The sequence below is a fragment of the Dermacentor variabilis genome, chromosome 5, assembly GCF_050947875.1.
Source record: "Dermacentor variabilis isolate Ectoservices chromosome 5, ASM5094787v1, whole genome shotgun sequence".
Classification (NCBI taxonomy): domain Eukaryota; kingdom Metazoa; phylum Arthropoda; class Arachnida; order Ixodida; family Ixodidae; genus Dermacentor; species Dermacentor variabilis.
The window spans coordinates 51,099,002-51,124,186 of NC_134572.1; the positions used below are offsets into that span (position 1 = coordinate 51,099,002).

General features: G+C 46.9%; 2 protein-coding genes across 7 annotated transcripts in view; both read left to right on the forward strand.

Moving 5' to 3' along the window:
• CdGAPr (GTPase-activating protein CdGAPr) overlaps positions 1–5,936 on the forward strand; it is a 317,407-nt gene extending 311,471 nt beyond the window's left edge. For all 5 annotated transcript variants that reach the window (XM_075692467.1, XM_075692469.1, XM_075692468.1 and 2 more), the window contains one exon: positions 1,890–5,936. In XM_075692467.1, the coding sequence (XP_075548582.1) occupies positions 1,890–5,140 (3,251 nt within the window). In that variant the 3' untranslated portion in view covers positions 5,141–5,936. The remainder of the gene's footprint in view (positions 1–1,889) is intronic.
• An 8,235-nt stretch (positions 5,937–14,171) lies between these two features.
• Positions 14,172–24,309, forward strand: LOC142582596 (trophoblast glycoprotein-like). Of its 2 annotated transcripts, none has more exons than XM_075692475.1 (3): positions 14,172–14,461; positions 20,171–21,212; positions 23,155–24,309. In XM_075692475.1, exons 2-3 carry the CDS (start codon positions 20,173–20,175, stop codon positions 23,423–23,425), a joined length of 1,311 nt encoding a protein of 436 aa, XP_075548590.1. In that variant the 5' UTR covers positions 14,172–14,461; positions 20,171–20,172; the 3' UTR covers positions 23,426–24,309. The 2 variants fall into 2 exon arrangements, with proteins under 2 accessions (XP_075548590.1, XP_075548591.1); XM_075692476.1 differs by lacking the exon at positions 14,172–14,461 and adding an exon at positions 14,481–14,616.
• The last annotated feature ends 876 nt before the right edge of the window (positions 24,310–25,185 follow it).

Here is a 25,185-nt window from a genome sequence, read left to right on the forward strand (position 1 = left end):
TCTGCAAAAGCTGTATTTTCATATTACTCAATTTTTTGAGATTCATGTGTGACATATCAATTTTGTCCACTTTAAATGATCTAATGGATGCGGTTTACAGAACTGCGATATATGTTCTTGATGCAGAGCTATTTATTTGTAAACTTTGTGCTTCTAACTTATTCAAACTTTCGAATTTTTGAAATTCTTTGTAAAAGAATTCAGGCCCTAAATCGAAATTTCGTGTCCAACAGTCACAATAATTTAACTTTCTCTCTCAAATGCAACAAATTTCATTAAAATTGGTCCAGGGGTTATCTCATAAAGATGTTTCTGCATTTTACATGTATTTGAATAGGCCGCGTTGGAGTTAGGCCCAAGCTAAAGCTCCCTCGTAAATCCTTTGCTGGACTTTCCACTCTTCGAAGTCATCGGCAAAGATGATGCAGGTGGAGTTAGCACCATTGCTCACAGCGACAATTCCTTTCAACGAAAAACGTGGCACCGAACAGCAGGAAGCTTGGTAGTGAACGTTGAGGCAGCTATGCCTAACATTGCAAAGTGCATGGCAGCATGAAATGACCACACGACCATGCACCAAACACTATGGGACCGAAAACAAATGTCTATGGTGGCTTCGGTGGCTATGGCTGCGAGCAGGGTGGCACGTGAGAGCGCTGGTTCATCAAAATTGCAGTCATAGTGACTTCAGTTAATGCCGGTTCAGACCTTCGATCCCCACAAAAAGTTTGAAAATTCTGAAAGGGAAAGGTTTCTGTGTCAAAAATTTCGGACGTCTTTATACATTGGCCCTACGGGTCGTTGATTTGGTCATTGATCGCTTGATGAAGAGTGGTCAAACGTGACGTGACCTCCGAAGTAGTGTGCATGCTCCTGGTCTTGGAGGCCAAGCAGTTCGTGACATCTTCTCATTGTCCACTGTGTGGCTACAAGCATGACAAACTTTGGTTGGAGGGTACAGATCTTGGAGGCAATGCCAAATGTGGCCTCACAAATGTGGCCGCACTTGTAGCTCTCTTGAGGTTCTGATGAGCTTGCGGTTGCTCTATGCAACAGTGTTGCTTGAATTTAACTGCATTCATTTTCCAACATAAAATTGGGCCTCTTCTAGGGGAGAAACAACACGGTGTAGAAGCTGGATTAGCCTGGGGGCCCATACACATAGTAGCAGCATTGACAGCATGCATATAGTCATCAACTAATGCATGCATTCTCATTTTTAAGAAAATTGCAATATTTGGCTATTGATGCATGACACATCTTAAGAAACAGAAAAATACATGTCATTTGCATTTACACAAGCAGCTCACAATGTATTTATAATTTATAATGGTTTGACACCCACATTAAGACCTGTAAAGACTGCACATTCAGAGACATTCCCTCCAATGAGTGTTCCTTGTTTGCTACTCATCACATGGAGTATATGGCTGCCCACACAAAGAAGTCTCTTTTCACTGTTGCACATAGCACTTCTTGTTTTTGCAATGCAAGACTCTAGTCCGCTGCAAAGCATGTGCGAAGTACTGCATCTAATTGCCTTGCAGCACATGTTCCGAGCCGCATAACATGCTGCCACTCTTCTGTCACTTTAATGAAACTGCCGTGATTCAGGCAGTGGTCAGTGTCCAGGTTGCAGAAAAAGTCCTGAGTGTGAATGGTGCTCAGAGATGAGGCATTTTCTGCTGAGTGGTAATGTTGATCAAAAACCACCAATGGACATACTTGCTCTCTGAGGACTGCTTTTATGATTTCATAAATGATTATTATCATTAAAGAAAGTTGTGGTTCATAGGCAGCCTAGTTACGAAAATGTACCAAAATACAAAACTGCATGTGATCAGCACAACCTCTCACTCGGGCTTTTTGTCACTTCATTCCCTTTGCAGATGCCTCAAGAGTTCAGCCGTTCCAGTGGCTCCCTGAAGGCACACCTGCCTCCTCTCCAAGTGGACCACACAAGCACGTGCGCTCCGTCTCGCACGATTCTTACTTCGAACGAGGTGGCCTGGACATGTCTCTGGAAGATGTGCACGCTGCATTTGGGCTCAGTTCTCAGTACAATGGTGCTCGAGTCGACCGGGTAGCTGCCCCACCGGTTGGCCCGCATAAGTCACCTCGAAAGCAGAAGCTCTGTCCTGACAGTGGCGATGGTGCCAGCCCAAAGGTGCAGCGGCTCAGCGATTGCTCACAGGCCCCCACATTCCACTCTAGTCAGGAAGCCACCGTGGAAGGCACATGTACCAAAATGGACACAGCTCCTTCCGGCCACCATGCTTCATCTCATCCCCAGCTTCCGACGTTTGCGACAGCTTCCAACGAACAGGCAGCTGACAGACGACAGCAGTCAAGTCGTTCGCTGACTCCCTATACGAGCCGACAACCAATGGCTGTACACAGCCCCGACGATATCGAACCGTACACATCCCCATCGCCTCAAGAGTACCCGCAGCCACCGAGCCACTTCAGGAATGTGGAGGTTCCCCCACCTCACCATAGCAATGAGAAGATGGTTCTTGTAGAAGTTCATGCCGTTGAGGAAGGTGGCGACTCCTCCCGTGAAATGATTGATGGTGGGCTCGTCTTTCATCGCCCTTTTGTTGAAGATGTTGACGAGACGAGTGGTCCGTGTGAGAGCACAGGCGGCTCAACCGACTTCGACGAATCCGAAAGCAATGTCGGGACGAGTTTGTCCCTTGCCGAGGACATTGCAACTTCGCTTAAGATGAGCTGCTGCCAGTTTGACACAGACTTCCTGGTTGGCGACACGCGTGCTGCAAGCCTCGAAACAAGCTTTCTTAACCGTATGAGTGCTTCGCTTCCGTACATTGAGGACACTGACACATCGGCATCACCCTTGTCATCGCCTTGTGCTGGGTGTGAGTTGCTGCCCCAGGATATGTCAACTTCAAGGTCAACACCATCACCTGTCGACGTGCAGCAGAGTGATGTTTGTGACGCCAACAGCAGTGAACACATGAACTCATCCATTGTGACGGCTTCGGTTGTGGACGAGAGTCTCGAGACCCCTGTGTCTGTGATGCCAGAGGACGATGGCCTTCGGACGTTTTCGGACAGTGATCTGCACGGCTTGTGTGGAGGGGTTGACATGGTTCAAAGAGTGGAAGCGTTGAACAGCAGCATTGTTCCTGCTGCTGAAGGGGAATGTGTCGTGGCTGCTGATGGACAGAGTTCCTCTTCAGATGAGGAGGAAGATAATGAGGAAGCCATGCCATACTCTTACTTAGATGAGAGCCCATTGTTAAGTGATGCTTGTGGGGGCATGCTGCATTCTCAAAGTCAGGACCAGAACCTTTGCCTCCTCTCTCCTCTGGAGCCAACAGCTGTTGAGGATGAGAGAGAAGTTTCAGGTCCAACTGAGATGAGTGATATGGCCGAAGAAATATTGGGCTCAGCTGAAGAGTGCAGGATGCAGGTAGAGTCTTGTGTAATGGAACCAGCGCCGATGTTGTGTGACAGTGGTGCAGACACGGGGCAGGCCATTTCTGGGGACATGGAACATGCACTATTAGATTTTAGTAGCGACTGTGGTGAAGGACCAAAAAAAATTTGTGATCAGGGTTCACCTGACAATGGGAAGAATTCTCTACTTAATTCTAGTCCTGAAATCTCACTTAATTCTACTTGCTTACCTGACCATGATGTTGTGGCAGGCTCCAATTTGGAAAGTGCCACTCCCTCCGATTTGCAGAGTCCTGTCAATAACACTGACATGAGCGAGACTAATTTATGTAATCAAGGAACTGTAGTCACTGATGATTTAGCTGGGGAACTTCAGCAAAGCGAAGGTGTTGATTCAGAAAATACAAAGGAAGAGAAACCACTAGATAGTGTTAGTAAGCCTGTCGATTTTGCTGTGCCAAATGAGTCAAAACCACTGATTGACTTCAGTGATGATGAGGTGCAGCTCAGATCATCACCGCGACAAGTAAGAGTGGTCGAAGCAAAGCGAAAGTCTGAAATGGCAAGATCAAACGGCACCAGTCTAGATACCGACAGGAAGCGCTTATCTGAACCACCACACTATTCCCGTTCAGAGAAACGAGGCTCTGTGAAGGAACTCATGTCGAAGTTCGAAGCAGGTGATGCGCATGGCGCTGCAGACTTAAGTCCCTCTAAAACTTGCCAGCCTAGCCTGTTTACACAGCTCAAGGTTATGCGGCTACAGTCACTTAAGAACCCATCATCTCCTTCTGCCAATTATGATCCATGGTCTGACCCCATACTTGACCAAGAGGACCAAGAGGAGAGTGTGTGCTGCACAGAAGAAACTTCCAATGCTAGCACTGTTTCCAAGAGTAATGCACTTCATGAAGAAATAGGAACGGCACAGACAACTCAGTGTCCGGCTTCAGAGCCACAGGCCAGTAATGCCATTGCGGAGATAGTTTTAGACGTTGCTGTAACAGATGGCAGTGTGAGACCTTCAACACTTGAATTGCGGAAGGTGAATGTGCCTATCCAGGCTGAGGAAAAACGAATTGACCCTGTCCCGCCCAAGCCTGAAGCAACACGTAGTGCTTCAGTGCCAGCTGTTGAGAGTGAGGTGAGTCGCAAGCGGATTGAAAAGATCAAAGAAGAGCGCCGTGCTCAGCTGAGGGAGAAGCTCAAGTCCGAGGGCTGCCGCTCCCAGTCGGATGAGGCGGTGACAACCAAAGCAGAAGTGAAGCTCAGGCGGACTTCAGAAGATGTTGCACTGTGGAACGTGGATGTTGTCCCGCTTCGGCAAGTGAATCGAGAGAACGAGCGGCATCAGCTATCCAGTGTCAGGAGCTGGCCGAAGCAGGCAACTTCGGGGGAACAGAGGAGAAGAGACTCCACCAAGCAAATCGGTGCCGACATTGTGGATAAAAAGCCGCCGCCTGGCAGAACTTCACCTGTGAAGACATCACCTGTTAAGGGTTCGCCTACGAAGACCTCGCCTCTTAAGTCATCACCTGTCAAGTCACAACCTACGAGGTCACCGGCTCAGCAGACAGAGACCATTGTGCGAAAGCAGGACCTTTCCCCGCCAAAGCGGATTCGCGACAGGGCAGCCATGTTTGAGTGTCGCAGCCAAAAGGAGCAGGCACGTCCGGCACCACCACGGCTCGCCCGGGCAGATCTTTCTTCGTTTTAAGAAACTGGCCACCATTCCACAGCGCCCGCTGCATGTCGCTTTCTGGAGTCTTTGACTACTCTTCACCTTCTATTGGGTGAAAAAGCGCCCTTGTTTAGGTTCCCACTGTGTTGTCGCAAGTGAGCATGGAGAAAAATGTTTGGTGCTACTTTGTCGTAGTCTTGTTCTGCGTGTATCTTGTGGGGCACCGTGTTGTTATTCTTGTAAGCATTGACAGCATTTGACAAACTCTTTATTTGGTAGAAGAGTTAGATGGTGGAAATTGCGTGATGTCTGATTAATGACGAACAAAAATTAGGGACCTCCCATGACACGCTAAACTTTGCCAGCTTCTAAGTAGGGCTTGAACATTTTATCTGTCTTGCAAACGTAAAAACAGCTTCCAATTGAAAAGCCAAAGTATGCGTAGTGACAAAGCCAAGAAGTGTCGCTTTGCTGTACAATAGCTGTTCTCCATTTTCCAGTATACTAGTAACTGCGCTCGGTGAATGTACATGTTGTATGTTTGTCTTCTTCGTTCACAGCGCACCGAGATTACGTCTTTTCTTTTTTATTCAATTATACCATGCGAGTGACATTTTTGTTCATGCCTAGAAAATGGGGTTCAAGAGGTGAAGTACACTTGTTGCATCTGTTTTTTCTCAAATCTTAATTTTGTTTTTACTTTCATTGAATGCTGTGTACATACTTGTTGCTGGTTTTTATGCTGTAATAAGATTTATATATATATTATAGATATATACATATGAACATTTATGAGAAAAATATATATGTATGTGGCATCATCATAACAACACGCTTGAAGCCTGTTTTCTTTTATAAGCAATATTTATGTGTAATTCACATGCAAATCACTGTGGTGATGCGGGGCTTCATTAGGTAGGGGAGAGGACTTCTCTGCTACCGATATGTGGGAGCAAATGCTTACATTGACACTGTCATGCATTTGCATGAACAAGTAAAGTTAAATAAAAAGCTCTGCAGGTTAGTTTGTAGTGGTGACAAGAGTGTATGTACTGTCTTTATTATAAGTGAATATAGAGTGCGAAGCCCTGCATGTTCTATTGCTGGCGCCGCATTCGTAGTGCTGAGTAGGAAATTCTACTACCCCGATATATGCCATTACTTTGGTTTAAGTTGTTTAGTGGCCTCTCCACAGGTAGTCCACCACCTTTACTGTGAGAGCTGTATGTGCAGAGTTGACCATTGGATAGATTGCGCATGTGGTCACTCTGCGTCGTTACCATAGCAACGAGGTAGGCTTTTGAGAGCGTAGAGGGAAACATGAAGGAACTACACAAAATATAAACAGTATATGCAATTGAATAAGTTCCACTTGGGCAAAGCTCTGGCAATCTGAGCAACGCCTTTGCAATAGGGTACTGTGTGGTTGCATGGGCAAAGGGACAGCATTGGAAAAGCAAATGCTGCAGCACTTCAAGGGAACCATACTCCAGGTCAAGCTGTTCACATTTGTGCCCACTGGAGGACAACCACTTTGGGCTGAGTGATGGGATGTCACTGAAAGAATGAAAAGTCTCGCTGCGTAGAGAGCTTCTTTTATCACAATGATGCTGCCGTGAAAGGCAAATGCTAGAGATGGTCACCGTAGCTGGGTCTGCTTGGAGGCAGTGACGGAGTAAATTTCTGTTCTTAATCTGCCGATCTGCTACCATACCGGCCACGTGCCAGCTTTGTGCAGCTAGTTTTTATGTGCGCGCACCCCTTTCCAGAGGTAGTGTGATGGCTGTCAAGTGCATCATTGCAGCATTTGATGTATCGGCTATCAACCCAAGATAAGCTGTAACACTTGTTATCGTGGCCGGACACTCACTACGTTGATCAAAGGTTGGTGTGCTGCAGATGGCATGCCCCTTATTCTACTCGCTTCTGCCGTAGCATCCGACCTTACTCTCTCTCACGTATAAACATCAGCAAATTCCGAAAATGTTTTTGCCTTGTAACATACTTGTTCTCCCCAACCCGAGTACTTCGTAGTTGTTTATCAATATACCGATCTCGCCGACGTTCAGAGCCCAGGCGTAGCATCGCTGGCGCCACGACGACAGTACAGATTCGCAATACATACACACAATGTACTTAGGTGCTCTATTCTGGATGCAGAGTTGATATAACAAATTCTACAGGCAAAGATCCCCATAGCGCCCATGTATTGATATTGGTAACTGCAAGGGTGCCGCCATGTTGCTGTGCTGGGCAGGTGTGCAGGCGCAGAAGACGAGATACGATTCATATGAGATGAGCAATCTCCATATCTCTAGTCTCCCTCAGTATGGTGGCACCATCTATTTCAGGCGCCTTCAAACGCACGTTCGAACACAGTAAGTTTTACGTAGAAATTTAAAAATAGCCGCCGGATCTTTCTCAGAAATACACGGAGTGAACTTTAAACATTGTCCATACATACATGCTACGTGATAATGCTTGTTCCAGCATCGTATTCTGAATATTTTTAGCATTACGAAAGCCAGAGGTAGAAACATGGCGCCGTCATTGCAGTTGCCACTTTTTAAAGTTTTCTAGCGCACTATATTTGAGGTGTGACGTAGCAATGCCTCCTTTACTAGATGCCTGCCGCGTTGTTCGGTAATCTCGGTTCCGGGCCCTCTCCTTTTTCTCTCCTCCGCGAAAAGGCAACGAGCGCCTCTCATGGCGAACGCCTGCAACTTAGATCACCTGCTGCGGCCTCTGAGATCAACATGGCATCTGTCACCGTCTCGGAGGCCTGCGATAACGCTCGCTAACAGACGCCCGCGCATATTAGGGGCGAGCTCCACCACTGGAAAAGCTGGCGCCACCGTCGGCGTGAAGTGGCATGAGGGATCACGTGAACACAGCGGCCGCGTCGGCCGCTTCGGAAGCGCCGAAGCGAACTGAAAACGTAAGTTTAAAGTCGCACCTTCGTTGCGGCTCTGATTAAACGGTGAAGCTTTCCGGCCTTGGGTGTCTGGTTGACGACACTTGAAAGCACTATAACAGGTAAAAGCACGTGCCTTTGGAGGCATGCAGCATGGTAGGCTACTGCTCGATGCCGCAGTGTCGGACGTACGCAACGGAGCCCTGTGTCAGCCTTATTCACACGTAGCCGCAGGAAAAGAAGCTGTGTGAAGCTTGGCTCGCGAAACTAGAACCGCCAGACACCCATCGGCTACAACTCGAGTGTGCAGCAAGCGCACACGCGAGGAAGATTTCTGCTACGGCGTCGGGGCTGCGATGTTCCATGAGTAGCACAAATCGCGCACTCAGACGCTCGCCCTTGCGCTGCCCGGCTAATGTTATGAAGTTTTGGTCTATGAACTTGTTGATGCTAAGATACTGGAAAGTTCACAGTAATGGAAAGAGAACCACAAAAAGCACATAAAGGGAGGCATGACATGCTCACGCTTGTGTAGCACCAAACAATGAAATGTACTGCATTAAATAAACTAAGCGGTGGGTAATTGCTCGCTGTGAAGACCGATAAACATACAGTGAGATGTAATTTGAGAAATAATGGTATTTAAACGTCCAAACCTTAGAAAAAAAAAAGATTCAATCATCGTAACGGGATATATCCCAAGACGGTAGTTGTCGAAGTCCGTAGCTATAACGAAATTATTTTAGAACAGCTCTGATAGTTTCCACGCGAAACTTGTTGCTTGCGTGCTGTCATAAGCTCATATGCTGCTGCGTAAAGCTCGCGGCACGATGCGAAAACGCGTTTGCAGCGAGAGGAAAACATTGTGCGCGTACATGGATGCAGACGCGCAGTCGGCCACCGCGAGCCCTTGCGATCGCTGCACTGAGGCCTCATTCTGTTATACTCGATTTAGTTATACAGACAGCCCATTAAAAGAACATATTTAACATGGTTTTCTCTCAGCGTCTGCCTACCTTTCACGCAAGAAGCCGGTTAGGAAGGCTCCATCGTGGCGACCACGCGCAGTGGCATTCACTGTACGTATTCGGCAAAGAGATGGCGTCTGTAAACGATTCTATGCTTTCAATTTGCCCATGATTATTCTTTCGACAGTAAAAAACGGGGCGGTGGGTTGCGCCACCAAGCTCTTGCTACTATACTGCCTAATATCCTACCTTGGTTAAACAATTAAAAAAGAACTATGAACTACCGCGCCCAAATTTTCTGATCCCCTATTTCGAACTGTGCTTTTGTACATCTCCGTCTTTTGTCGTTCCCCTACTTTTCTTCCACCAATACTCCAGTCGCCTCTTGCTAATGTTTATTGCGGACATGTGTGCGCTGAAGCGCACACCAGTGCGCTTCAGCGCCCCTAGCGGCCCCGGGAAATTTCATCGCTCATTGCTCGCACGGCTCAGATACGGCGCCCGCTATACTGGCCAATTCTAGCCACCATAGTAACGTGACGCAAACTTGCGTTTTGCCTAAGAAGCTAAAATGGAGGCACTGAACCTTACGTGTACGCTTGATGAAGCAAAACAGTTTTCCTCCTCACTGAATATAAAGCAGCTAACTGAAAGCGTACGATTATTCCCTCAAAAGTGTATCTCGCTTCCGTAGTCTGCTGCGTACAAGCCATCGTCTTCATTCGTCATCAGCAAACACGACCTGCCAGTGGTGATGAGCCAACACCACCTAGATAGCACAAGGTCTTTTCACTCCGATCCATGATGTCATGCTACCTGGCCCGACTGCCACAGAATCTAATAGGGACGCTCCCGACTAGGCAACAGTGATTTTGACGTCACCGCTTTCAGCACGCCAGCCTTGTCAAAGGAAATTTGGGGCCAGGTAGCGTGACGTCATGGATCGGAGTAAACAGGCCTTGTGTTATCTAGTTACTAGATTATCTAGTAGCGATGATCTAGGTGGTGTTGGATGAGCGCGCGTTCCAGGCAGCGTTATCGCTATCTTGTGAAACGTTATCGTGAAACGTTATCGCTGTCGCATGCTGTTGCGTACTCCAGGGTAGCGTACCGTACTGCTGCCGAGAAGTAGCGGCGCCTGCCTATCGAAGCTCGACCGACATTACTTATTGGGTAGCGTGGCCTTGTCGACGGGCTGCAGGCATCCGGTAGATTATGGCGACCAAGCAGGGGCGAGACGATTTGCTAGTGCGAAACTTGCACTGTTTATTCAAAGGTAGTTGAAAGAAAATAAGAAGAGCATGAAGTATGAAGTATATCACAAGTACATTTCGGAGCCCCTTAAATAGGCTCTTTCCAAGTGTGGGCGGGATCTTGCTTCCGTCGAGGACACGTGACAGGCACAGAGAGAGGGCCCCTCCTCCTGCATTACCGAGCACGGGAACGAGAAGTCGATCCTCTTTTCGACGAATCTGGGGAGAAGGTCGGGTGAATGACCTGTCGCCCGTGGGCTCCGGCCTAGTAGAAGGTAGGGGGAACGACCTGTCGCTCGTGGGCTCCGACCAAGTAGAGGGTAGAGGGAACGACCTGTCGCCCGTGGGCTCCGGCCTCGTAGAAGGTAGGGTGAATGACCTGTCGCTCGTGGGCTCCGACCAAGTAGAGGGTAGGGGGAACGACCTGTCGCCCGTGGGCTCCGGCCTCGTAGAAGGTAGGGTGAATGACCTGTCGCTCGTGGGCTCCGACCAAGTAGAGGGTAGACGGAACGACCTGTCGCCCGTGGGCTCCGGCCTCGTAGAAGGTAGGGTGAATGACCTGTCGCTCGTGGGCTCCGACCAAGTAGAGGGTAGGGGGAACGACCTGTCGCCCGTGGGCTCCGGCCTCGTAGAAGGTAGGGTGAATGACCTGTCGCCCGTGGGCTCCGACCAAGTAGAGGGTAGGGCGATGACGTATCGCCCGTGGTGTCCGACCAAGTAGAAGGTAGGGGGAAATTCCTGTCGCCACGTGGTGTCAGACGCCAACCCTAACAATGCGCAGGCCGTTACGCCTGGGTGCCGCGTTGCGTACATTTCATTTTATAAATAAAAACGCCGCCGTTGCCGCCTCCGGTGATGTGGAAAGTCATTAATATTAAAGCACCGTCGAGCTTTCTGCGTCTACAGCGAAGCTTTGTAAGCGAACCCTCACGGATTTTCCGACCGTGGCTGCTGCTGCTGCTGGACTCAGCATAGCGGGTAACAGCATATCATCAAAACTTGTTCTGCCGAATAGGCGTGTGTCTCACGTCGCGTACGTAGCACGTGCGCGCGAGAGCATGTGCGTTCGCAGCAGTTTTAAATTGGGCCCTGGACCCTGGAATGAAACGGGACAAATAATAGTCGACCATCACCCCTGCCTTTCGCCTCGTGTGCGTAGTTTTCTCGGTATACATCTGTCCTCGCCATTCTTCTTCCCTCGACAAACAACACTTTCGTCTTCGTGACATCACTTTGTCAACTTCTCACGGTGTGCATTCGCATAAACTGCCGTTTGCATTTCGGCTTAGATTGTGAATGGTGTAGCACATAAACAGTGGATCACACTAAAGTGGTCAGTGCGGTGCATAAACATAGACATTGCATGACATCACACATTGCATAGCTTACAATAAAGACAATTATATCATCGCATTTCGCATTTGTTTTTTTTAAGTAACTGCTTCTAGAAAGCTTAAGGATATGGACTGATTCGACTCAAGTGTGCAACCCTTGACGTTTGCTTGTTTCCGAGAGGGAGTGCTGCTCAACGCGACCAGGCCCATAGAGCCTTGCTAACAACTTTCATGCAGAAAACTGATTTGGCCTCCCGTTTATAGACATTTTTTCCGTTTTCCTACTTTCTTTTGTCCGCATCTCTGTGATTTGTTTATTTCCTATTTTCTTTCCTATTTCCTTGTTTTCTATCTTTTTCTCCTTTTCTCCTATTTTCATTTCCTCCTCCCGAATGAGTAGGCAGGCAGGCGTTGTGCCCCTCTCGGTGGCAGTTGTCAGCTTGCTCCCTCCCCGCTTCCTTTCTGTGATTGTATGTTTCCATATCTAATAATAATAATAATAATAATAATAATAATAATAATAATAATAATAATAATAATAATAATAATAATAATAATAATAATAATAATAATCGCTTCGCAGATAGCAGGGCAGGTGGGTGTTGTCGCGCGTAGTTTTGTGCCAGGTATCCTAAAGTACAGAGAAATCTCGGGAGGGTAACGTGCCCGGTGTGACCAAGCTTCCTGGCTACGCCCCTGATCTGTTGCGACGGCTACGCAATGTGGGACAATGGAAACTCGCAAACCCCCAAGAGGCGCTGATATGCGAACTCTGCTCTCGTCCCGTCCGTGCTTTTTAATAATAATATTTGTGGTTTTACGTGCCAAAACCACTTTCTGATTATGAGGCACGCCGTAGTGGAGGACTCCGGAAATTTTGACCACCTGGGGTTCTTTAACGTGCACCTAAATCTAAGCAAACGGGTGTTTTCGCATTTCGCCCCCATCGAAATGCGGCCGCCGTGGCCGGGATTCGATCCCGCGACCTCGTGCTCAGCAGCCCAACACGTCCGTGCTTTTTATGTGCTTGTTTACATCGCGCTGCGACGTGCATTTCGTGCAGGCGTTTTCATAGCGTTTGTGTTCCGGAATGGCACTTTGGTTGCACATCCTATCTACTGGCGGTGGCACACTGTGTACAACTGTCTGTCGCTGATGGCTAAATTGCTTTCGCGTCTTGTGCGTTTTCATCGGTAAACTTTACCGACGAAAAATTATGCGGGCACCGCACATGCATACGTACTGGCTCTTGAGCGTAATTAATGTCGTCTGTATACTGGAATTAACCGGGCCATTTCTTCGAAAGAACAGTTCGCATGAGAAAGGGCCCGGACGAATCGTGACAGCGAAGGCACTGGCCCATATTACGACAAGGCGCTCTTCGAGAATGAAAAAGACTTTGCGGCCTCTTGCATTATTTATTTGATCACTCTCTATTTCTTTTTTTCGTGAGGTACAACGCTTAATGTGCACAAACGTGATTAATCGCGCCTTCTCTGAGATTTTTCTACCTTTACTGATTGTAGCAGTATTGATACGAGATGTATTCTTCGCACTAGCAGCTATAATTCTCGTTTACCTCAAGCGGTAAATTGTACACCGGTTGCACGTCACTTCAGGATCCGTGACCACACTCGTGTACACTATAGCTCTATGCAGATCAATCCACGCCATAGTCCTAATCCACGTGGATTGATTCTTGCCCTGCGCGCGTTCGCAAGACAAGAAACCGTCTAAGAAAACAATAATCGAAGAAATGTACCTGCACATTGTGATAGGTGACACCACACAACTGTTACTTGTTTGATGAATTTGGTGCTGTCAGCATTATGAAAAAAGAAAGAAAATGACGGCAGTCGTCAACGGTAAATTTAAGTAAGGGACTTTTAACGAAGTGATGTGGAACGCTAAGGGATGTAAGCCAGGGTGAACCATGACAATATGGCGCTGTTCCACTATATTTGATTGCTGCCATCCAGCCGAGGCACAAGTCGGTGGTTTTTACCAGCTACGAAGATGGCCTCGTTGTGCAACAGTCTTTGCTATCGCCAAGTTACGTATTGGCTGCATGATCGAACCTGACATCAAGCCCTCTATGGAACTTCGGTCGCTCCTGTGTCTCAGAAACCGATCTAGACCAATGTACACACACACTATCCCCAACTTAAATAAGCACCAGCTGTGCTACGTTAGCTAAGGGCTCAGCATCGCATCTGCGCACTCGCGGAGTAGCTTCGAAACGTATGGCGTAGACTGTAAGTGAACCGCGCTGCTGCCCGCATATGAAAACGACGTCCGAGAAAACAGTGAACTTTTCACATCCGAGGGAGAAACCAATAATTGTGTCACCGCACTGTTTTTTTGAGTGCGAAGAGTACATACATGGCGAGTCGTGTTGATATATTGCGCTGTTTCCAAGTGGAGAACGCGAGGCTCCCAAGCGTGTCATCCGTGCGTGTGGCCTCACGTGTCGCGTCGACGACGGAGTGCAAATGAGCGCGATTTGGTTTTCGTTTCTGCCTTTTTTTGTTTTTTTTTGTTTTACGTCCTCTTCGTTTCAAGCGCACGCCGCGCGAGCATTCCTAAGCATCCGCATGAGAAACAGCGCGGCCGACCGACGGAAGGGTAGGTGTGAGTGGGAAGCTGGCTCCGAATTCCTCGGATGCACGCACGTCTTGGAAGGTCGAACGTCGGTTGGTCCGCTGCTCGTGCGCCTCGATCTTCTCGTGCGCGGCTGTGGTTTTTAGGGGTTTCCGCGGGCTCGAGATAACGGCTGATAACGGCGACCCGTGCTGCGCGCGGCTCTCGTCGGTCTTATCGGCGAAGGCGGCGGCCAACGGGAACGGCGGCACAGGTACCGCAGCCACGGAGACCCAGCTGAGCTTCAGGTAGGTCGACGTGTTGGGTGGTGCACGCGATGTTGAACTGTTGTGAATACACGAAGCCTGGCTATACGGTGGAGGATAGGTCGAGTCATTAATCCGTGATCTTCCGCGTACAACAGGCAAAAAGACGATACGCAAAAGGATACACGCACTTAAGTGTGCGTGAGCCATTCTTTATTTTGTATCTTTCCTTTGTGCACGCTGTACGTAGAATACTGTGAATGCGAACGATGGAGCATAATTCGGACATAGGCTAAGGGTGCTTTGTGTTAAGTGTCGAAGTGCTTCCATGTATAGTAAACGTCATACGACCGGAGAATGTATACTTCCGAGTATTCCAGGTATTCTGCGACGTCGTAGTGAAACACGAACGAGAACAAAAAGAACGTAACACCTCCGACGCTTAATGTGTTGAAATATGTGGCTATATGCCTTATAAGGACGGAACCGTGCTAAACACACTCTGGTCCTGCTCTAAGGGTCCGTGAATGAATCACACCGGCGCCACATACATTGGCGAATGCGGTAAGGGAAATACGCCTTCTAGTTTGCTTTTCCGTGCTTGCGTTTCGTTCGGGTGAGATAGTACGTTAACGCTGCGGAGAACGCGGCGTTATCCGGAGCCGCGATGTAAGACGAAGCGAAGAAAGCGACAGTAATTTTGTACCATGATTCTGACGGATACGCTCTGGCGTTGCGATAGACGGACCGGTCATGTATAGATATGTGGCCGTGCCAAATTTGGCATGTTGGCATCGCGCGTTAGCAGTAGAATCGGTCTTTCTTAAGGGTGTCCTGCATCTCTGAGACACACACGGTCGTACAAATTCATCACACGGACTCCGTTACAATTATCCATGCCCATCGTGCAACTCCTATACTGACGTATTACTCGATAATGTAAAACTTTGGAATGGACACGTGGGGCAAGTTCGAGGCTGCTTGTAGCGTTGAAGCCACTGCCCGTAAATACCTCGAATACGCAATCCCGCTAATATGACTGTTCGAACATAGTTCACCTTACGAGTACGCAAGACGGTATTGTATGGAGGGACTCCTCGTAAATTAAATTGTCACTGCCTGCTCCCACTGCGAATAGCATTACTGCGGGATTCCTCGACATTTCTTTTTCCACGTTGTTCCCACGAAAGAAAAAAAATAGTAATAGAAAAAGGAGGTGAGAGCTCCTTGGTATTTAAGGAGCAATCGGTGTTCAACGAGGTTCTCTTCTTATAAGAGCTGACTATGCAGAGGTATATACTGCAACAGGATACGGATATCTTGGCAGTTGGTATACCGTATCATACTTCGTTGCAGCGTGACAAGACGTAGACGCGAATATTCGCCTTTGAGTGACAGAGCCTGGAGGCTATTACTTGAGCCAAAAAATGCTTCGTTATCCACGAAAGTGAAAAATGGACCGCTGCGCGCGCGTGGATTTCGCCTTGTTCATGAGTATACACGCACATTGCGCGGCAGAAAATTTCGCGGTTGTGCCACTCTCTTAAGTATCGGTTCGGTACTGCTGCTCGACCGGATTTAATTCACAAGAATTGCTGTGTTGAGTTGTCGCATTCCACACTCATTTCCCTGTTCAAGAATATTCGTTCTTTCACACATAAAGTTTCTATCGAGCTGATGTTTCTATATCTCTACATCGAATGCCTCTTCGCTCACCGCTGTGTGTGAAACTTCTTTCTCATTTAACGTGTGTCCCAACGAAATGTCGCAAAGAATTATGAACAAACGGAAGGCTTTTTACGCAAACGGCGCCCATCGTATATCGATAGGCGTTGTTCGTGCGTGCTAGTCATAAGTACCTTTTTTTTTCATTTCGCTAAATAATTATTTCAGTTCAGTGAAAGTAGCGCTTAATTAACCTACCTAATCTATATGTTTGTTTACAACAGTCGGCAGTAGGCGAAAGGGGATTGTTCAAATAGCTTAGCACTGATCTTATTATATAGCCTGCAGATGTCCTGAACACATCGGTAATGTTAGGAAGTACAGTTTCTCGCCACCATGTATCAATTTTGATGTGCAAAGCTAAGTTCTGCGTTGTCGAGGGACGTGAAATCGGCGGCCTGCAGAAATGTCAAATAACGCCGACATGACTAATAACTTTGCAGTCGCATAGATGCGACTGCAAAAATGCATAGATGCTTCCCTTCCCAAGGGAAGGGAAGCATAGCAGAGGGCGGCAGAAAGTTAGGTGGCCGGATGAGATTAAAAAGTTTGCAGGGACAACATGGCCACAATTAGTACATGACCGGGGTAGTTGGAGAAGTATGGGAGAGGCCTTTGCCCTGCAGTGGGCGTAACCAGGCTGATGATGATGATGATGAGATGCGCAAAACTGGAGATTTACGGATAGCTGCAGCGTCGAAGACGAATTGTTAAGCTGCAACCGGCCGGCCGACACAGATGCAAAACTGTTGCCGTGCAAAAGTGTTTGCTCATCAGAGCAGTCGTTTTAAGATTCCATGAAATACAAGCGATATTTTTTAGGTGTGGGCGAAATTTCGAAATTACGAATGCGAATCGAACACATTTCGCAATCAGCTTCGCAGTCGATTCGAGAGTTCACTGTTGGAAGTCGTCGACTATGCGTTTCTGCTTGAATGCAAAGGACAAGAGCACTTAATTAATGGAGTCTGCAGGGAGAAAGCAGGATGCAAACGATGCTGCTGTTAAACTTATGTCATAGAGAAAGAAAAAGTCTTTTTCTTTCTCTATGCTTATGTGCAGTCAAGGTGGTGGCGCGGAGGCACAGCCGTCGCTGAACGGACCTGTGCAATAGCTAATTTCGACTTGATAATTTCCATCCATGCAGTAAGGATTACTCACTTTTATGCAGTCTATGAATTTGTATTTTCGATCTAGTTATAAAGCAATTTATTATTTGAATGCTCTCACCGCGTTTGCAACCCTTTAAAACAATATGCGGTGCTCTACAGTTGGCACGTGCTGTTTGTTCGTATGTTTCATTACCGTCATCGTGGTGGTGTGCCAGATACGGGCACTTTTTAGTTGTCTTTCATTTGCAAGCTCCTCACTTAAACCGGAATTTCCATTGAGAGAGACATTATACGTGTACCAAATAATATAGATAACCTTCCCCCTCATTTCTTTTTCACCAACCGGACATTCTGCCTCACTTTTATATTTCACATTGTTTATCGCAACAATGTCGCTCAATTTTCAAAAGTACTTTTTCCCGAATAATTGCATTTGATTCGATTTGACAATTTCGCTATTACAACAACCCCAACATATTGTTTAATTAACTGCTGGTCTTGCCTTTATTTTATAAATTGACTATGATTATCTCTCTCTTTCTCTCTTCGCTTCCCCCATACAGCCCAATTCCTGGCACATTACCCTACATTACGTATGTGAACAACAAAAACAACAACAACAAGCAGGTGCAGGTAGCAAGGCAGCAAACACCATGAGAGGATACATTTCCAGCAGGCAAACCTCGAGGTAGATGCAAGATTGCAACGCTTGCGAACGTGGAATAACTCTAACGTAACTTGTACGTCCTACCGAGTTCAGGATAACGAGAGTCGACTGCACTACACCATGGAGTCGTAAACAGGCTCTCTCGATGTTTAGCTTAAACAGACGAACCTTCACTGTAAGCGCTCTTCGTTCTGTCAAAATAGGTTACCAAAGGGGATCACTGGTAAACCGTGAAAGGTACGGGCATAATCCTCTACGTAGCTCTGTAAACAACGACGTTAACCAGATAAAAAGAAAGAAAAGAAAGAAAAAGTAGGAAATGATGAAGCAGAAGGAGACGTATCCTTAATGGACCAAAAGCAGACAGCAGGCTACTGTGGAAGCAGCATGAAGTGCAGTGTTTAATCTGTGTTGCTTCTTTCTTCACATTCACTGTGTCGACTCGTATGAAGTTAAGTCGACTGCGCAGATAACTTACAAACCTACCTACGTAGTTAAATGATCATCTTCACTTGGAGAGAGACAGAGAGAGAGAGAGAGGAGGCTCTTTACTGAATCTTGCGTGGAGAGGTTTGTCTAGCGGCTTGCCTATAGCATGCTACTCCAGATGGATATGATGAAAATTGAAATGGCATGCACAGTTCACAACACATATGCACAACACATATGCACAACACATAAACATTATACAAAGAGCATCACTCAACAAACTAATGTATCTAACTGAGACCGGTAACTCTAAGGAACGGTAAAAGTGTTATCGTTGCGTGAGATGAACCAGCAGCGTTTGTCTGTGAACCAATTACTACGTGTTGCAGCTTCTCTAGAAGGGCAAAGTCTTGTGGAAGCGCGTTGCTCGTCCATAGAGCGACAGGTTGCACCGTAACTACCAAGACAATTATCGATGTAAATAGATACAAATATCCATATGCTCCACACGTATGGATATTTGCATACGCTCCATATGCAAATATACATACGCACAACTTCTCGTTAAGTCGTTTCGGATTCATTTTATGCGAAGCAAAAAATATGAAGAAAGTAAGTTCGGGACGTCGTAGTTTAGCGCGTATACCTCTCACCGAAAACGTATTGAAAAAAGTTTAAGTAGATGGTATAGTCTTGCGTGTTAGTTATCACATTTTGCCCTTTAGTATTGTCTATGACAATGCCTTTGCGTAGTGCCGTGAAGCTTCATTCAATGACAAGTGTATTTATTTATTTATTTATTTATTTATTTGCTTATCTGAATACCTTCAGGGCCCATGGGGCGTTACAGAAGGGAGTGGTAACAATAAATAGGAAATAAAAAAACACGAAGCAAATATTGCGTAACATATTCAAGCGCATTTTTAATATCACTGGGGTCCGTAATAGATACAATTGAGGTGGGCAAGTGGTTCCAATCATTACAAGTTCGAGGAATGAAAGAATTAAAGTGTTGGCCGTGAAGGTTTACTTTAGAGTGAAATTGTATTTTCGTGAAGTCGGACAGTATTTCAACACATAGGGTTGCGAAGAAAGTGACGGTGACACGAAAAACAAGATGATTTGTGAAAAACAAGCTTTGTGCCGGCAATTGTACCACGATTATACGATTTTTTGTATCCGGTTATTTGTACGGATTATACGGGAATATGATATTTGAAGTTATTTGTCAGGGTTTGGGGCCGTTTATTCGTAAGGCATGCTCAAAAATACGATATGGCGTCAGCCTTTCTAAAGATATGCGATTATATGTAAACTGAGGTAGTAGTCATAGATTGTGTTCTTTCTTTTCTTTTGGCGGTCTGCAGCGATAACGACACCGATAAACCAGCGATGCTGCTGATAAACTATACTTCAGGTCCACCGTACATTGCGGTAATCATGCACCGTGTAAACTTATTTGCCTCATACTTCTGGTACGGCGCTTATAATACAGGTCGTACGAACAGTGCTCACTATGCAACCAGGGTTCAATTTCATTCCACGTGGTTATCACGTAAGCGAAAACAGAACGGGCATATCAGCCGTTGTCATTTGAGCTGGCGCACCTGCAACAGTGAGTGCGTCGTGCTAAAGCGTAAAGTTTGAGGCTAAACCTAGTATGAATTAAGGACATGTCGTCTGCACTGCGTATTCAGTCTTTCGCGGATGTTAATATATAGTCGCGCGAGGGCCTTTTAGATGCCACTGGCAGAGGCAGCTGGCGGCGCATTTCATTCGCCCTTAGTTGCTGGCTGTTTAAATCACTTTCTCTTGCAGGAATGAAGACCGCACTAATTTTGTGCATCGTGTTCTGTTCGTCAGCTTATGGAGGACCTGAATTGACGCCAATGTGTCCGCACGACTGTCACTGCGGGGACAACTTTACGGTTGTCGCCTGTTCGCACCGGCGTTTGCACCGTTTTCCTGAGCCGCTTCCCCGCGGTATTCAAGAACTGGACGTCAGTTTCAATTCCATCGAAGTCGTTCCGACTCTCCAGGTCGCGGGGCTCACCAAAGTCACGTTTTGCCACAATCACGTGAGGACAATTCCGCGCGGCACTTTCGCCCACACGACCGCTCTGCATTCGCTGGACTTTAGCCATAACTGTCTGGCTTCACTCTCAGCCGATGATCTGGACGGCTTGGAATCGCTTATACATTTGGATCTCAGTTGGAACGAACTCCGCAAGCTGGAGCGATACGCCTTCCACAGGGTTCCGAATCTGAGAACGCTGAAGCTATCGGGAAACCCACTGAGATTTGTCGACAGCTCGTGGTTCAAGAACTTGGATGTCCTCGAAACGGTGGAGCTGCGGGCAATAGATGCTTACAGCCTGGCCCCCGATGCCTTTGTGCTCGCTCCCAGGCTGCACACGATTGATCTGTCTGAAAACGACTTCACCGACGTTCCGAAAGGGCTTGACAGCGCACGGAATCTCAGGTTCCTAACAATGGACCACAACCCCATAATGAACTTGAGCAGGGCTTCTCTGTCGGGTGCAAGAAATTTAGAGGAACTTCACTTGAGTGATATGCCGCGACTCGAAAGCGTTGAGAAGGGCAGTCTCTGGAACATGAGGCGCCTAACCCTCGTTAATATGAGCAACAACGTGCGACTAAAGGAGATAAGTGACTCGGCGTTTCATTGGGTAAAGTCGCCGATCATCAAGCTTATACTGACCAATAACAGCTTGCAGACTCTTGATTACGCGTACAGTGGTCTCTGCGATGCAGGAATGCTGAACCTTGATGGTAATCCGTGGATGTGCGACTGTCAAGTGCTATGGATGAGACGCTGCAATGCGACGCAAGATCTAAGGTGAGCAAGAACGCATGGTCCTCTTTCCTCATGTAGACGAAACCCGGCGCATAGGAATCTTGTGGAGAACATTAATTATTGGTATCGCTTTTCAATAATTTTCTGTGACAACCACAGATCTCAAGATTTCGATCTGGAATTTCGGTACCGCGCCGAGCATTTACTATAACACTATGCGAAATACTTCAATCTTTTGTTTTAAAGGGGTTCAGGCGGAATGTTAGGGTCTACACGGAAATTCATTACGGCAATCAGCAATGCTCAAGCGCCCGCTCCCTACCAACCAATAATAAAAGAAAGTATTGTCTGCAGTGTCCCCGCAGACCGCACCGCGGGCCATTACAATTACGTGTCTTTGATTTAAAATATATATGAGGATTACAGTATTCCTCAGCCCTTTCTGATCAATCTCGCAATGGCAGAAAGTTAGTAGTCGTTTTCTTGCGGCGCAAGATGCACGTTGCCTGTGCACTTTTCCAAGGCACTGTGGCTAAAGGAAAACAGAGGGGTCGGGGGTGGGGGTGGAGGACGTAGTAGTGAAGGTTTGAGTCGTTCGGCATTGAGTGGGCAATGTCATGGCTTGGAAAAATGGGCAAATTGCTGCCGGCCGCGCTGCAACTGTTTAACTTGAGAGGCTGACACTTGAATGACCACGAGAACAGGGCGGTGAAGGTGTGGGAGTAAAGGACAGGGAAAGAGGATAGCAGAGATGATTGTGGAATAGTTGCAGTATTATATATAGAATAAACGAATTGATGAAGTAAATGGTTGAACTTGAGTGCAATATGAAGGCTAGGCGAAGATAGAATGATTAAGGCCTACCTTTAATTCACTTCCTGATTCATCGCAGTGGCGCGATGGTGCAACAGTTCACAGATATAAGAAAGAATGCGTGCTTCGAACTGTGAAGTCACGTGGAAAGGCCGAGAGCACATATGTTTCAGCAGGAGTCGCGGGTGACGCTTGGTGTGATTGTCGTTTTCAAAAATACCGCTCTTCAGCGAGTACGTCGTCCTTCCTATAAATGGCGTCATGTACAGAGCGACCATTTCCTTCATTTGACTAGAAGGTAAATATACTTGTTAAACGACGTCCTTGTTAGCGGCTTTGTGCTGTGTGTCGGCAGTGAAAAAGTGGGGGCCCCTGGCGCTGTCTGAGCGTAGTTTTCATAGTGTGTGCATAGCCTCAGAGACTTCAACCGCGCGCTAATGTTTAAATCTTGGAAGCTATACGAGGGCCCTTTGCACTTACGGAGCCGTTCACAGGGTGTCACTGAGGATCAAGAGTCAATGACAATGGTGGAAGAGCACGATAAGACGTGAGAGGAGGCAGCGATACAAGGTTACGGAGAAGGGAGGAAAAAAAAAAGATAAACATAGTTATCTGCATGCCTGTGCGCCCTGTGTGAATGGAACAGTGATTTGTCCACACTGAACGCATATGGAATTCTGTCTGCAGATGAAGCATTTTATTTTGGCTGTTCGAAACCCCGTGTGGCAAGGTGCACTTAGTTCATAACGTATACAACACGTGGTCGAGAACACATCTTGGTCAAGAGTAGCCAAGAGTTCGGAGGAAGGGTGTCGATGACAGTCTGTGTCTTCTGTCACATTAACAGCGAATACAAGTCTAAAAAAAAAGATAAAGAAAGGAAGCATGTAAAGTGGTATTAGGAAGTGAATAGACTTAGCATAAATCCAAAGAAGGCGAAGATGGGGAATATACTGTGCTGTTCGGCGGGAAAAGGGTTGATGAAGTACGTATGATGTCCATCAAAGCTTTAACAGATCGAAACATTTTATACGAATGACATTATGCGGGGTTCACCCGCTTTCTCCGCCGACGAAGTTATTTTAGTATTCAACTTATGCTGTTTGTCCTTGATCGTATATTTTGTGTTTTCTCACCTGCGTTCCGCCCCCCCCCCCCCTTCTTTTTTAAGGTGTAACGGCCCGCCAACTTTGGCTGGCAAGTACATCGGCCACCTGACGCTGTCCGAAATGAGCTGTCCATTGAGCCAGCGACTTCTGCTTCGCTTCGAAGAGACTGGCAGCAACAAACTCATGCTCACGATTGTGGGTGTGTGCGCGCTCGCTGTCACGTTGGCCGCCGGCTTGTGCTTTTGGCGGGGGCGGAAGCGACACCTGCAAAAAGACGCCCGTTATAGCGCCGTCCACTACGCGCACGTGACTCCGAAAGGCGACGCTTCGTGAACGTGTGTGTGAACCTGCCTGCTGAAAAGGAACGCACTTCGAACCGCAAACCGCAGTGGGCGCAACCGCGCCGTTTGTCGCTGAAGGGGACGTGACGAAACGACTTAGCGTGGAAGCTCGGGCCTGTTCGCGATACACTGAAAAAAGGACGCAGCGCAAGAAAGACTGGGACACGAGAGAGCGACACGCACAAAGCGCTGACTTACAACAGTTTATTCATTAAGACATTAAGGAATAAATATATAGGTTGCTACCATGCGCAATATGTGAACGATCGGCAAAAAGCCTGTAGCATCATTTGCAATGCTGATAACGATAGCCACGTGCCTACAGAGCGCACGGAATGCTTTGCATTCAAACCCTGTCAAGACACGCCATTTCCCGAGCTAATAGTGCAATCGAAGGAGAACTGACGCACGAGCTATCAAACTTTACCATGAAATCTGCCTCAATGATTTCACGTGTCAGCTGTGAATTATGTTTAGCCAGCACTTCGCTTTTTTTCCAAGTAGGGCTTACACCCGTGGTCGCGGCAATGAATACCCAGCGTGTCGCTCTCTCGTGTCCCTGTCTTTTTTGCGCTGTGCCCTTTTTTCAATGACGAAACCTTTTGACCTTGCGTCAACAAGTACGCAATTATAAAACATCCACGTATGACAGTGCACCACATCACCACCAAAATTCACGCTGCACAGAATGGATAATATCGGTGTTTCATAAAACCTTGGGAGAGTTAACTGTACTCGTGGGGACAAATGTGCCAAACGTGTGTGTGCTTGATTACAAACATTCGTGTGACGCCGAGCATTTTTATTACCGCAGTTTTTTTTTCACGTGACAGAAAATGAATGACTTTGTTCAGGAAAGTTTGTATTTCTCATTCTTAATGAAGACGACGTGGCCTTCATCCAACAATAATTACATTTCCTGATTTCGTTTCACTTCCCTTTGATTCCCCTATAGGGATATCATATAGTTGGGTTGGGTATACAACATATACAAAGAAGTCTTACCACAGTTCTCAAATCGAGTTAAAGTTTTTACATCTTGAACAAATTCCGACGAGCAGGTGATGGCAGTGATTTGACGAAGAAGTCTACTCTTTCATATACCCGCCACAAAAAAAAAAAAAAAAGGAAAAAAGAGGCTTAAAATGCATTATTAATAGCAATAGCTATAGAAATTTAAAGCATAAATAACCATTTGGTATCATCACTTCTTCCTGGTTAACTGGCGACAATGGACAACCACTGGTTCACGCGGTGTCATGCATGGAAAGAGCCTTGGTCCTATCACCAGAAACCAATGTGTGGATAGAGCGGGGCTCTCAGCCACCGCGATGCTGCGTCGTTCGACCGAAAAAGCAAGGAGCTTCCTGATAAATTGTTATCGAATGAAGAACATATTATTTGGTAACTGTTCCAGTGGGACTGGTTATATTTCAATAGTGATTCTTCAGAGGATATTCAGTGCAATTATCGTAGTAAAGCTGCGACAGGCTAGTTGGTGCGATTCCGTCATCGTCAAAACTTGGCAACGTGCTCTTCCATGAAGCAATTATCGTAATCGTCATGCTCAGCGGCGAGTATTACATCGGGCTCCTCATCCGATTTGACATGGCCGTCTCGACAGCTGGCCCTGTTTAACATGGCAGTGGTAATATTACATTCATGGGAACTACAAGAGTGGCGTCATCTTTAGTGTCCTACGGTCTAGGTTGAACTCTCCCTGTACAGCTTTGCTGAGAATGTGATCTGCAA

Excerpts from the sequence above, each read along its gene's own strand:
- LOC142582596 (XM_075692475.1), top strand. The coding sequence starts at position 20,173 with ATGAAGACCGCACTAATTTTGTGCATCGTGTTCTGTTCGTCAGCTTAT. Across the intron at positions 21,213-23,154 it reads AATGCGACGCAAGATCTAAG|GTGTAACGGCCCGCCAACTT; the intron begins GTGAGCAAGAAC and ends TTCTTTTTTAAG.